A 14,350-nucleotide genomic window follows, 5' to 3' on the forward strand; every position below is an offset into this window, starting at 1 on the left:
GGGCTGTTACAAGACAGGCAGATTTTTTTTTTTTTTTTGTCCAAAGCTGAAAAGAAACTGTGGTGTTTTGGTTTGGTTTGTTTTGACTTCATGATGCCAATGTCTAATTACTAGCAATTATGTTCAATAGAAGTTTAAAATACTTTTATTCAACATAACTGAAACACCAGCCAACTAATGGAATATCTTCAAAGGTGAAGAAGCAGATCCACCAGCTGCATGAGCATGGTTCTGAAGCCACTGAACTTAAAGAAATGCATATCAGCTAATTTCTGGCCACTGTTACTTCTCATTACCTTTTGGGAAAAAAAGTGTCGTTTCTGAGTGCACAGTTCCACTTTCATAAAATGCCCAAGCTATAGGATTCCGCAAGTGCTTTGGAAAGGATATTATATTTCTATTTGAATATCAACTCTTCTTAAAACACTTTGCATGTGCCAGATATCTTAATCTTAAATAAAATGATGCACTATTCGGGCTAAAGAGTTCAGCATCTGAAGGAAATACCTGAAATACTTGAAAGGCACAGAAGACCTTTCTCATACCTGGATACTGGCCTCATTCATGTTAATGCTTCTTATGCTGCACTTCAAAACAGTTACCTCAAAACCTGCATTTTAATACTAAATTAAAATTAATAAGACAAGATATTTCTAATAAAATTCCCTAATAACAATAGTTGAAAAGAGAGTGGTTTGATCAGAATCCAGTTGGCAAAACTCCTGAAGAATTAAGCTATGCAGGCCAAAGCCTGAACCTGTAGCCACGAATGTATGTAACAAGACCTCCCTACATGCAGAGTTTTAAGTCTTGCCCCAAACTGTCACACGTATACAGTTCTGTGTCTTTTACAGTATAATTTTTTAATCTGATCTATGTCTCCATAATGCCTGATGAAGCATACAGTGTAGGTTCAAGACTTCTTACCTGTGCCAATGAACATCACATCGTATTGGCCATCTTCTGCGTCCACTCGATCTACTACTATCTGTGTGAACTGGTAATCCACATCTGTTTTGATCATGATTGGGCGGTTGTTGATGGGGAATACTGGGTTGTACATGGCTGGATGACTTCTTGCAAATGTTATAACTTCATCAGGGAGGTCCTTGGTGGAATCAAAGCCTCCAAATGTTTTACTGGGACACTGGAAGTAAAAAAGAAAATGCTTTACATTCTATTATCAATCAGTAGAAATATATTGGAAATCCATTTAATAATAATCATCCTGCAGTCTATAATTAAATATGGCAGGAGGTCTAAGTGTTTTGTGACAGGCAGAAAAAGTTAATTCTGTCACTAAATGTCTTTTTTCTTTCATTTTGGATTTAAATCAATATGGTTAACAATGTAAATGATCCTCATACATCCTTTTTTTTACTACTATGCAGTGCAAATGGATTTTCAGTCATCTACTGTCTTTAATTGGCAGAATGAAGAAATCATGATTTATCTAAAATCATTTGAGACAAAACAATTTTGTTGTGTAAACCAGAAAATTAATTAATTATGCCACCATCTCAGTTTCAAAGTATTGTCTTCAGGTGTTAGCTGGAAGTTAATTCCTTTCTAAATCCTTAAATGCTGGGACAATTCACTGTTCTGCTGACTTTTCAAACTCCTGCTTGTCTCAACAAGTTTCTGTCATCCATGTAGTCCCGATAACATAGATCCTGTTACACTAAATCAAATCAAATGAGTCATGTCCTAAACAAATCTTTTCTCTCCACTGTAAAGAAAGCCTCGTGTGAGTGTTGCTGCTCATACTCTCACAGTATGAACAGTTAGTTAAGATGACCCTCGCTGAAAAACTGAAATAAGTCCTCACTGTTGTTGTGTACTGCTCAGTAACAGAAAAATTAATGTCCCCTTGGGATTAAGTTGGTCCCCATGAATTAACACCATAAAGTGACCTTCTACTCCCTTATACTGTCATAAGTGGGCCAGGCAGTTTTACCTCTAATTTGTGAAAAGCACAGGGTTCCCCGCTCACATTCTCCCAATGTGAGTAAAACGTAGAGGTTGAGAAGGACGGGAGAGGTAAGACCATGGCTTTGGTAGCCACAAATACATTCCTCCACTTTCACCTACCACATGTCCCCATGGGGAGACTTGAGAATCACCACTATCTGCCCCTGTTTCTTCTGTAGAATTGATCAGTATTTTATCAACAATTAGAAGTTACTTTAAACATCAGTAAGGTGTCAATAATGGTGAATGGATGAAGAAAATGAGCCACAAAAACATTAAAGCACCAGTCCCAGGATATTTGGCAAAGAACCTGGGTGTCCCCGACTACTAATCTTTTCAGATACCTATTTAAGACATATAAAACTTTGAAACCCAGGTGACAGTAATTATGTTTTGAACCTGAAATATAAACAGCTAGTGTTAAAATGCCCAAGATAATTATATCCATATATAGAATAAATTCCAATTAAATTAGAAAGCGAGACAACAACATCTTATTAACCAAGAATCCAGGCCTTGCAGGATGCTCAGCAGAAGAAATCAATTGTCTTTGCTATCACCTTGATCCAAATTATTAATAATTCATCAGAAATGAAATTTAAAAATCAATATTGTCAAAAGGAGTAGTTGTTCTACTCAGCAAAGAGATGCTTCCAGCATCGACATATAAAGTGTAAATTGTCCCATTTTGGCATATTTGTTAGTAAGCAAATTCCAGTATTCTGTTCCATTACATAATATGGAAGGGAGGAAGGGAGGGAGGGAGTGAGGACATTTGATTAATGCATGTGAAGCAGACTAAGCAGAAAGCAGGTTAGTTACCTATTTCATTGTGTCAACATTTTTCAGCTTTTTTTTTATTATATGTTCCTGCTCTCTCAAACAGAAATATTAAAAAGATAAAATCAGATAGGCTTTTTATAATCATTGGCCAAACCATTATCTTATTTAAAGATTGTGTTTAAAATTCTTCCGTTTGCTTTACATCTTGATTAATAGTCTAACTAGATTTTAATACTAATTACTCAGATTAATTAGATAATGATTAATTAGACAATATATGTAAAGTGCTTTAAGTATAAAAATCACTACAAAGAACTAAGTATTGGTAATTGCAGCTGGGCAAAGACTGAAAAGCAACAGTAAATGAATATTCATTTCAATTTCAAGCAAATGAATTTCAGCTGTGTTTCAACTGCTTGAATATTTACTTTCTGGCTCATTTTCTAACAAGATTTTACTTGCAGCAATGTTGACCAAGATACATCTTATGCAGAAAAATCATAAAACTAGAATTAGTATCATAATTCTGTGTGTTTAAATGAGACTCCCACTTCTGAAAGCCAGATTACTCTTGAATCCCCTGCTTTTCTGAGAACAAATGACAGTAACACTGTGTTTTTACATCTAAGGTCTAAAACGCATTACTGGGCTGTGGCTCACATTCATCCCATCCCACCTTAGGAAACTGACTGAGATGAAATATAACTCTCTTCCTTGTCAACAGAGTCAAATGGGCACCATCAGTAGGTGAGATTTAGCCCACGCATAGTCCAAATTGTTTGAAAAAGAATCTCAACCCATATAAAACCTGAGGTGTCCTGAGGAGGAAAGTCCTGTCATATTTTCTTATGTTATGGTCACAAAACCAGGATATGCAACAAAGACATTATCCTTGATGCTAATGACAGGACTGCTTTTCCTATTAGTGGGGATCTAGGTCAAGCTAATTGGAAAGGCTCTTCATCAGAACTCACGTTTATATACCTAATCAATCCCACTGATAGCAAGGAAAAGTTTAGAAAGTTTTCAAGTACCAAAGATAGACATAAATATAAATGTCTTGAAAAAGTTTGAAGAAATGAGTTTCATCTTGGATTCAAGTAGAGTCAAAAGAATTCTTACATTTAACATCCACTTCCAACTGCTGGTCCTAATATGCTATGTCAGGAGTTTTGATGAGTCAGGAGGAGGTAACTGGGTTGTACCCTAACCGGCTTATTAGGAAATCCAACAGAATAAATCAATAGCTACATTTTGGTAGGAACAAAGGGTGCTTTGGTCATAACTGCAGATAGACTCTTGTTACCATGAAGGGGAGAGAAAACTTGAGCTCTGTAGCTGAATTCAGAGAAAGGAAGATATGAATTCAGGATGAGGTACCTCATTCAAGATAAGGTATATACAAAAATTCTATCCTCCCTCCTCTTCCAAATATTGTTAAAAGGTTAAAAAATAAAAAGAGTTCTATGGATCTGAAAGGAAAAATCCTGGCAAATTCTTTTCTAAATGTGAAGCTGATGTAGAATTGTTTACAAAGTTTTCTGACTTTTCAAAAGAACCATTAACTTTCCTTTTTGTTTACTCATACTGGGCAAGTCACCAGATGCTCAAGAAGTTTACTGGCACCTCAGCTATAAAATTCCTCAGATAATTCAGCACTGTTTAACTGCAGTGAGATCTGGAACTGAACTCCTGGAATAAGCTCAGGTTTTGTTTCTCCCTTCACTTTCCAGTTTCTTGGAAAAGGAAGCCACAAGTCTGACATCTAAAGGAACTTCAAAAACCTTCCTTCTTTATTCTCAACAGGTCTTCAAAGCCACTGAAAACAACCAATTTTATTACTTCACAAACAAAAGGCTTCTTTTCAGCCAGAAATGTCTCTGATTTTAAAGTTCAGTTTTATCTTACTAATACAATTATTTTAGCCACTGTAAGTGAAAAAAACACTGCTTATTCTAAATTCTAGACACCAGGATTAGAGCCACTGGCAGTGGCTTAGGAGAGACTGATGGCCTCAGCCACTCTTTTATATAATTTACAGTGGCACGGCCTCTTGCACTACATGATGCAACTGCAAGGCTATGTAGAATTGTGTTATTTGGGATCACATATGCCCTTAGGCAAGAAAAATGTTTACAACTAAGTCTAAACATCTTTGCACTTTCACAAGATTTCTTTGTCAATCTTAGTATGTTATAGTGAAATTGTAAGAGTACAATCCATTCTGAGAGAGCAGCCAGAAAGAAGGCCTATGTAACTTAACTGTAGTACCCTACTTTGGCAAAAGATCTGGTGGCTTAGGTCACTTAATCATTTAGGGGCTGGATTGAAGACCCTGCTTTTCTGTTTGTTCTCGGGAATTTGATCAAGTTATTCTTCTCCCATGTGGATCTAAGTTCAAGACCCTCAGACAAGCCTTGGAATAACCCACAGGCTCTGAGGCAGGGAGAGCTCTGCAGCCAGTCTCAGGAAAATATTTGAGTGCATTCAGAATCTCAAAAGGACTGTGGCCGATCTCTGCTCAGGAATGAAATTCATCACTACTAACAGACCCACTGCGCAGCAGTCAGCTCTTTATCTCAATCTATTTCTGTGATAGAAACATGTAACATTCTTCTTTGTCTATAGTTTTACATAATACCTATTATTTGGGTTTGTTTAGAAAGTTAATCAATACGAGAATAAAAGAGGAATATAAATAAACAGAATAATGAACACTAACTTGTTAAGTCTGTCAAAATGAAAAGAAGATGACGTTAGCTATATAAGAAATACCAAACATACCAACTCATTCACATTTTCCACAGGAATGTAAAACAATCAGCTTGAAAAAAAACACCCCTGACGTATCAGCATTACCTACAGTAATTAAAAAAAAAAGCCAGCATCAAATGAGAAATGAAATCTCTCCTATTGTGCAGAGCTTGTGTTTTAACTGGGGAAAAAATTAGGAATCCCTTTGGCAGTCACAGTGAAGGAGTGCAGAGTGCTGAGGAATCTGACTGTCACGAGGCCACTGTTTCCTTTGACTTAGGAAGTCATTTTCATTAGGCTGAGCATATATGTTGCCTAACTGTTGAAGATCAGTTGAAAGATCAGGTTTGAAAGAACAATTTCAAAACAGACCAGACAAAAATAGAAAATGATGATTTAAAGGAAAGGATCAAAGCTACCTGGTTTGGTTTTGCCTTCTATTTAAGGAGACTTTAAAAGGAATATTATAGACAGATATATTAACATTTATATGCATACATATACATGTATACATATGTATACATATTTATTTAATCTTCAGCAATCATATTTCAGAATTTAAATGGACCGAGCTGATTTATACTAGCTAAAGAGCTATCTCAGTGTATGCAATTAATATTTTTTTCAAAAATGCCCCATCTTCTTAAACAGTGAGAACTCTAGAGGCAGTTAAATATTTCTGTGTGATGACATCAGTAAATATGGCTGTCTTATATTCATTGACATTTTAGTCAGTCATATACTAGAAACAGAGAAACATATAGAAGCATAGATTTTTAAAAATGACAGTGGAAGTTATGAATTATTACAGTCACTATATGATCCATCACTGAAGTATCTGTCCTACTGTATTAGATTCAATGTCAAGAAAAATTTAAATTTTCTTAACAGGCAGGCAGATGCTCTGTTTTCTGTTCATTGTCACTAAGAATGGTTCAGCCAATATTTGGAACAAAGGCAAATTCCACAGAAAAGAAAAAGCAGAGTAACTTATTAAACATTTGATTTTAAGCAAAGTTTTTTAGGTATTGCTCAAACTTCTGGTGAAGTTGTTAATACAAATGCCAAAATTAAAAATCAAATAAAGTTGCAATTGGAGCTTCATTCTTTACAACAAAATCAGTACATTTTGAAACAAGATGAATTGTTAGCCTTCCCTTCGGACACGCTATCTATTTCATTATCTTTTTCAATTTTTTTCCTGGATCTCAGCTCAAGGACCATGTAACATTTGAAAATACTTTCTTCAGTTTTCCCTTGTTAGACTACTATACTTCTTATGGTACTTACAGTTCCCGGCCGTGGATATGGCACTCTCCCCTGGTAGGGAACCCACTGGTAGTTTGGACCATCTCGGTGGGCATAGGGACCAAGAAATACCCTCCTCACATCAGTCATGCTGTACATACACACTGCTGACCCCTTGAAGATATTACTGAAAATGAGGGAGAAGAAATCAAATCACCTTCTTTAAGTTATCAGTCAGTTTAATCGAGTGGAAGAGCTATGGGAATAGCAGTTTGTTGCTTTCTAATTTATTGCATGTGCTGAGTGTCAAAACTCTGACATGCTCTCAGAGCAATCCTAGCTCACCTCCTGTGATACACTGATACGATCTCTCAGACTTTTTCCTAAGCAGATGGCTGCTATTCCACTGTTTAAAACATATTGTCCCCAGAAGGCCAAAGCCCCAATTTGAGTAAACTTCAGCAGGGCTGTCCCTAGAGGACTATTCAATTCTTTCCTACACTTTGCATTTTTCTATTTTTTTTAACAGTCTCTTCCGTCACTTGGGCAGCACACATGCAATGTTTTTTCTTACCTTGAGATTTCTTACAGAAGACAGTACGTACTTGTAAATCTCCCTCTTCTATGCCTGGTTATCACTAGAAACATTCTTTCTGTTTAGAAACTAAAACTTTTGTCCTTCACAGATAAATGTGTCAATGAAACCACCACCTCAAACCTTCCTGAGGCAGAAGCTACAGGAACAACTTTGGTCTCAGTGAAAGCACAATGAAACCAAAACATTCAAGCCACAGTTATGTGTGATACAATAACAGAACTGTTGAAAAATTGTTAAACCTTCCTGATTTCAGCAATATTTTTTGCTAATACCTCCTTGAGTATCCAATTTCTCACACTGCAGATTTTCTCTACCACTCTCCCTTCAAACAAGCATATTTATGCTTGTGTTATTTTTCCAGGTCTGTGTGGAAAAGGCTACAAATTCTGACCCCCGCTATAAAAAGCCAATTCAACGGCAAAAACAGCCTGAGAACCTGATAGTCTTTGTGATTACTTGCTTCAGAGTGATGATGTACATTGATCATAAGAAAAGAAACCTAATTCATTACTTCTTACCACCATTGACTTCTCAGTTCAAAGGTTAAAGAAATTCTGTGTTTCTTAAAAACATTTTTAACAGAGACCTCTTTAAAACAAGCAGCCACCCAAGTTTCCATGCAAGTAAAATGATACATTCTATACCTGGAAGTTGTAAACACTCCATAGACTATTGGATTTTTAGGGTCTTTCGAGTTCATTAGAAACACATCCTCTGCAAAAAGAACAAGAGATGTAAAAGAAAACAAAGTTAAATTCATATGGATAATAACCTGAAAACATTTATGTATTCAAAGCTATTTCTGCCACTTACGTAGTTCATCAAAGTGTGTGTCAATGCCATTGGGTCCAGGCACAGAACAAATCAGACGTGCTTTGAGGAAAGTTGTCCATTTGTTGACAAGGCTCCTGTGTCCACCAAAGTCATTCTAACAACAGAAGTGTTTTGCATTAATATCTAGTAACAGTCTTTGAAGTATTAACAGAGTGCAAAGAGAATACGGTAAATAACCACAAGATTCTCCTTACAGAAAACAAAGAATTCACCTTCTGCATACAAAATATTATGTTGTTAAAGACACTGATTCTGAATTGCTTTTTTCTTACATAGTATTGTGACATATTTCACAGTAGCACATCATGTACAAAACAAAAAAGCCCCAAGCCTCTTTATCTATTTTAATATATATATTTAACACTGGAGAAAGACAGACAAGTAGAACACTTTGCTCCAGACCTCCCAGGCTACCACGTCCTGGTAAAGCTTATGGGGTTTGGTGGAATTGCAAGTTGCAAGTGAACAAAGTAAACAAAAATACCCAAACAGTGGGATCAATTGTATAGCTACAAAACTTATGAATAAAGTACACCAGGGACTCCATACTAAGGGGGTAATTGGTTTTCAAGCAGCTACCTCTGGATTTGAGGAGATAAACTGAAATTGTGCTTACGGATTAACATGAAATTTTACTGTAAACATCACAGTTGGCAAAGCTACAACATTTATTATTACAATTTTATTTGCAGAAATCTTTATAAAAGTCTGTCAGAAAAATGTTTGGATGTTTATCAGTGTGGATGAATGATACAACCTGCGGTCATTACGGGTTTTCCGAATGGTTGCCCATTTCTACAGTTAAGCTTAAACAACTATTTTGTTAAATCTTCCTTTGCCTCTGTTTTAAAGATTTTCACTAATGTGTGAATGGAAAGGTATTAAAATTACTTTAAAATGTAAATACTACAAATGTTTTTGACCTACCTGGAAATATCACATTTCCTGTAGAAGATTCTCTCTTTTGCAGTCTAAGCCGCTGAAGATGCTTATGACTTTTTAAACAAAATGTCATAGTTTGTGAAGCTTCCCCAAATGGAGAACAACTGAATAGTATTCCTTTGGGTGTGTTATCCCCTAAGTATTTTCACTTGGAATGATCTCTGCTTTAGTATTATGCCAGTGTTAGACTGAATCGTTTACAGGCAAGAAAATGCAGCTTCTAAAAACACTCACAAAGCGTCCTGCACATGTATTCAAGCTCACACAAACAAGTCACCATTTTACCTTGCAGATCTGCCCTATTCTGGCGTGAGTGGCTTTTCCAGTGTGCTCTCCATCAATTGCATTTTCACGGAAGAAGAAATAGATTTTGTCATCTTCTGGATTGTCGCTCTCCGGTATCAGGTGAGCACTAATAAATCTAGGATCTGAGAAGACAATGCCATTGTGCATGTTACTACTCCATGAAATGAAATCACTTGCCTTTCTTATAAAAATGAATTGTGATTTTGCTTCCCAAGAATCAATCTTCGTTTCAAACTACAAATATATCGATGTTAGGTACATTATCAACCATTAACATGTGACAGGTGTTTACATTCCTCTTATCTTTAATAAGATAGGTGTTTGCTGTGGATATGAAATGAACAGAACTTTATTATTGGAAATTGGAGCAATTAAGCATTCATGTAATCTCTTTACAAAAGGTTGCATAATATTACAGCATGGCTTCCTAGTTCCATGTATTTATTACTGACGTTTTTCTTGTTTCTTTGTATGTTTTGATTTTGGTTAATAATCTTTCTGTATGTGTTGCAAGAAAATGAGAGAATTATTGAGACAAATGTAATATTCTTAACTTTAGCAATAATGAAAAATATAAAAAAAGCATTTTACATCTAGGAAAGTATTAATGTGTTACTATTAAAAAAAATAATAGTAATAAAATACAGATTTAATGGATATTGTCAACTTCCACACTCTAATAACCCAAACCCCAAAATCTTTGTCTAGTTTCCAGAAGAGAAATGCACTTGCGATTTTCTACTGAAGTTGTTGAAATACTCTTTTTTTCCTGCAGAAAACGTTTATTTCTTGACAAATAGAATGACAACATTATTTGGTGATAAAGAAGATACATCACCAAATGAACATAAATGAAATTCAGACATACTGTTTCATCATGTAAAAAAAATGGTGGAAAGAAGTTTTGAGAGAGAATTTTATAGAAATTGTAACAGTAAATTCATACCAGTGGTGAATGTGGCTCATCACTGTATTTTACAGAGATACTTCAGCTGGTATCTTTCACTATATTTGGAAAAAGAAGGCATATCCAACAGATTTACCAATCTGTTTTATAACCATTTTACACCCTGCTGGGATAATTAACTGTGAACTATATTTAACTACTCAGACTCCTGTTCCTATGTGAAATTATAAGCTATTTTAGTGTTATGCATTAACATCTTTTCAGTGTATGTTTATTGCTATATAGTCATAGAAATAGTGAACTGTACTTTGTTTTGTCAGTTTGCACTAGCTGTCCTGTGAAACGCAGTGCTGTATTAAGGGTGGCAGTGTTTGTAAGCAACACATTTGATATATTTGTAGATATTCATGTATGTTTCTATTATATAAGTACACACTGCATAATTTTGTGTGTGTACATATATCCTTGCATACTCTGTGTGTGTGTGTATACATCTACACAGTACACAAGAATGACTGTAGTGGCTTAGACCAAGGTTAACCTAGAACAATATATTCAAACATTGTCCAGAAGTAGTCATTTGGGACAAAGCAAAAATATGGTAAGTACAAATAATAGTGTTCCAGAATAATCTTCATTCCTCCAACTATTTTCAGTGTAGCTGATTCCCTGAACTTGGTTGCCTTCTGTGTACTTAATAACTCTCAACAGATTTTTATCTAGACTCTCCTTGACCCCATGCAAATTTCCAGCATTTCTAGTGTCCTTGTGGAATCTATTCCTCTTATACACAATCCAATGAACTAAAACCTACTTCTGATTTTGTTTTGAACATTGATCTTACTAACTTCATTTGATGCCTATTAATTCTTCTATTGGAAATACCCAGAGTCTTCAAGATGTGGATGAATTGTGCTCTTATATAAGGGATATGGCAATACTCTTTGTTGGATTCTCTGTTCTTTTTCTATCAATTCCTAACATTTCATATGGATTTGACAGTTCCTAAGCAGTAATCTGTAATTTTCATGGAACTTTACGTGCCATAACCTCAGAACCTCACTCTTTATTGGTAATGCTCAGTCCACAGCCCATCATTGTATATGTGAAGATAGGCATGCTTTCCTCATGGTTTTCCCCATGGTTTATCACTACATCATTCATCAAGAATAATTTAATTTGTCATTTGATTGCTTAGCTACCCTGTTGCATAAGATCCTTTTGTAATTCTTCACAGTCTTCCTTTGTCTCACTATGTTGAATAACTTTCAGTATTGTGTGAAAAATTTTCTCATCCTGCTGTTCAACCTCTTTTCAGGTTATTTATGAACATGTTGAACAATACAGACGACAGAATAGATCTCTGTGGACCTGTGTCTATTACCTATTGTTTATTAAAATAAATCTTTTTAGACATCTGAAAACGTAAGAAGTCTGTAAGCAGCTTAAGTTCTCCACACCAAACCCCAGTATTAAGCTACTTATACATTTAACAGCCTTCAAGTTATATTGACACGAGGCTCAAAATAAATAATATCTACACTATACTGCACCACTGTAAATACTGTTATTTTATATTCAATCTACCAGAGCTTTGAATGCAACTTGTAGTACAAGAAACACAAGGCTACAGCTTGAAAGTTTTTGCACTGCAGCCTGTGGAAGGATACATCAGAGAAAGAGGATACCCATTAGTAGAGAGTCTTCTGAGCTACGGATCTGGAGAACCTCTTGTCAGAATACACTCTACAATCTTAAGGTCTTAACGACAACAGTAAAAAAATCATTCAACCAAAACCTAAATACATTTCCAAATGGTTGAATGATTTGTTTCTAGTGCAATGGGTTTTGTAAATCACGAGATATCAAATTCTAAAATAAATCTCTGCATTATCAGGCATCAAAAATCTAACTTTACATTGGCCTATGAAGATACTGTGGGGAGTCCCATTTGAGTCAATAACACCGCTGATATAGTACAGGTTATATAAACTTGCCCTCGGTTAGCATGTTATTATTGTTTTCTTTCCCTTTCATAATTTTGCAAGTGAACTTAGAAACAGTAAGAGTCTAGTATTAAAGCAGGACTGGTACAAGAACGATAGAAAAATAGTTTAAGAAACTGAAAACATGTATTTCAAATAATTCTGTCAGAGTGGTAGCAGAGGAGAGGAGTGTGAGGAAGGCCAATATAACTAACACCATAGCCAGAGCATGTCTGAATCTGCTTTGTATACATTTCTTACCAGTGCTCAACCGGGATGGATTCACAGTTAGTGATTAAAAATCCTAACTACATCCCTGAAAATAAAGTGGTCACACAGCCACATATTAGATGACATCCATAGTACACCATGGAACAGTTTTGCTGAATAACACTGACATTTCTTACTGAGCAAACCTTAGTCTTTTCCGCCATCTGGTTAAATCGATATGCTTTAGTCAGTACAAGGGTGGTTATTCATGTTACAAGGCTCTTGATTTTGTTACCTAGTCAAGTTTGGGTTTTTTCCCTTCTTCCATACAACAGATATGTGTCTATGCAATGAAGCAAATAAATGAAGAACAGGCTACACGTGTTCTGTTGCATAAAGGAATAGATCCATTTCTGTCCTGAAAAAATACAATGATCATAAAAGCAACATCGTGATCATATGTGTGGAGCGAGGGAGAGAAATGTGGTTGATAATTTCATAGGTTATAAAGCTAAGAAGTTGGTGGTGTGAACTAGTGATCTGTAGTGTGTTCTATATTGTTTCATTAGTGGTGGAGCTGTTTGACTTGCCTGAGGCTTGATGCTCACTTGCATTTCACTCCAGGGCATCAGACCAGGCTTACAACTCACTGTTTAGGGTCATGATGAATCAATCAGCCAGATGGCTGACAGTCACGCAACACAGTGCTCTCCATGGACTACGCAGCATTTTGTATTGCTCCTCTTTGAGCAAGGGAGATGTTGTCCACAGATGAGGGACTTTTCCTTGACTCTCCTAAGTGTTCACCCATGCAGCAGAAGAAAATATGTCATCCATGAATGTGTATGTTCAAGTATTGTGACTGCCCTGTCTTACCCTGCAAAATTAAAGAGGTTCGGTATCAAGGGGTCCCCATGGGAAGTTTAAAATAATTCAGTCAGGGTTGACCTATTTCATACATTCAACACAGCCACAAAAGAAGCACTGGAATGAACTTCCTGCAATTTTTACAATGGAAAGTGGGACTTTGATCCATACCTGCTGGTCACAATTGTAAAAGCCAGTGCACTGCAGCTATTACTCATAGAGAGGATGACTTCAAATTTCTGTGTATGAATTATCGAGTATTCTGTGACCCTAAAACTGTTTCCAATCCGTGAAGTGCTCAGAAATGCTGTTGAAACAGTTCAACACTTTCTTGTTTAAAAGCAGTCTCCTATTGGCTAAAAATCCAGAAAGTATGTTTTGGGAAAATTAATTTAAGAAATAATTTGGCAGCAAATATTTTTCAACGATTCATTGCTTTAAAAAAAAAAAACAACAAAAAACCACCACAAGCAGACAATGTGGAAGAGTGCTTTAAAAAACAGCATACATCAAACAAACATGTCTGAAACATGTTTAAGCATGATCAAAGGAGAAACAAAGCCACAGCATAAACATGATCAAAATAAAATTACAGCTAAAAACACTTCTCTGATCTTGCAGCCAATGTGAACAAGCTAAAAATAAAAACTTAGATTTTTATTTGAAACAATCAGCCTCAAGAAGCAAATTATTAAAGCACACACCTTTTTTGAGTCTCCTTTTTTCCAGTTGTCTTGGCTGTGGGGCTATTTCTCAGCTCCCACTCGACACCTTTCTAGCGCCACTTTTTGTGCCCCTCCTGCAATTACCAGCTCTGCAGACATTTCATTGGCAGCAGCCCATTAAACTGTCCTTCATGAGAAATCTGGCTCTTTATGAAAATGACACCTTGGTCCAGCTGCCTCTATGATTTATATGCCATTGTTTGCTTAGTTAAGTAATGGA

At 35.9% G+C, this 14,350-nt stretch overlaps 1 protein-coding gene across 1 annotated transcript in view; it reads right to left on the bottom strand.

The window, feature by feature from the left end:
* The window catches only part of SEMA3A (sema domain, immunoglobulin domain (Ig), short basic domain, secreted, (semaphorin) 3A), a 96,304-nt gene that overhangs the window by 22,192 nt on the left and 59,762 nt on the right, over positions 1-14,350 (bottom strand). The window contains exons 4-8 of the mRNA XM_010160577.1: positions 9,416-9,558; positions 8,168-8,282; positions 7,999-8,068; positions 6,799-6,943; positions 928-1,147 (exon numbers count right to left, since the gene is read on the bottom strand). Of these exons, the coding sequence (XP_010158879.1) occupies positions 928-1,147; positions 6,799-6,943; positions 7,999-8,068; positions 8,168-8,282; positions 9,416-9,558 (693 nt within the window). The remainder of the gene's footprint in view (positions 1-927; positions 1,148-6,798; positions 6,944-7,998; positions 8,069-8,167; positions 8,283-9,415; positions 9,559-14,350) is intronic.

This window comes from Eurypyga helias, unplaced genomic scaffold (genome assembly GCF_000690775.1).
Source record: "Eurypyga helias isolate BGI_N326 unplaced genomic scaffold, ASM69077v1 scaffold3571, whole genome shotgun sequence".
Taxonomy (NCBI): domain Eukaryota; kingdom Metazoa; phylum Chordata; class Aves; order Eurypygiformes; family Eurypygidae; genus Eurypyga; species Eurypyga helias.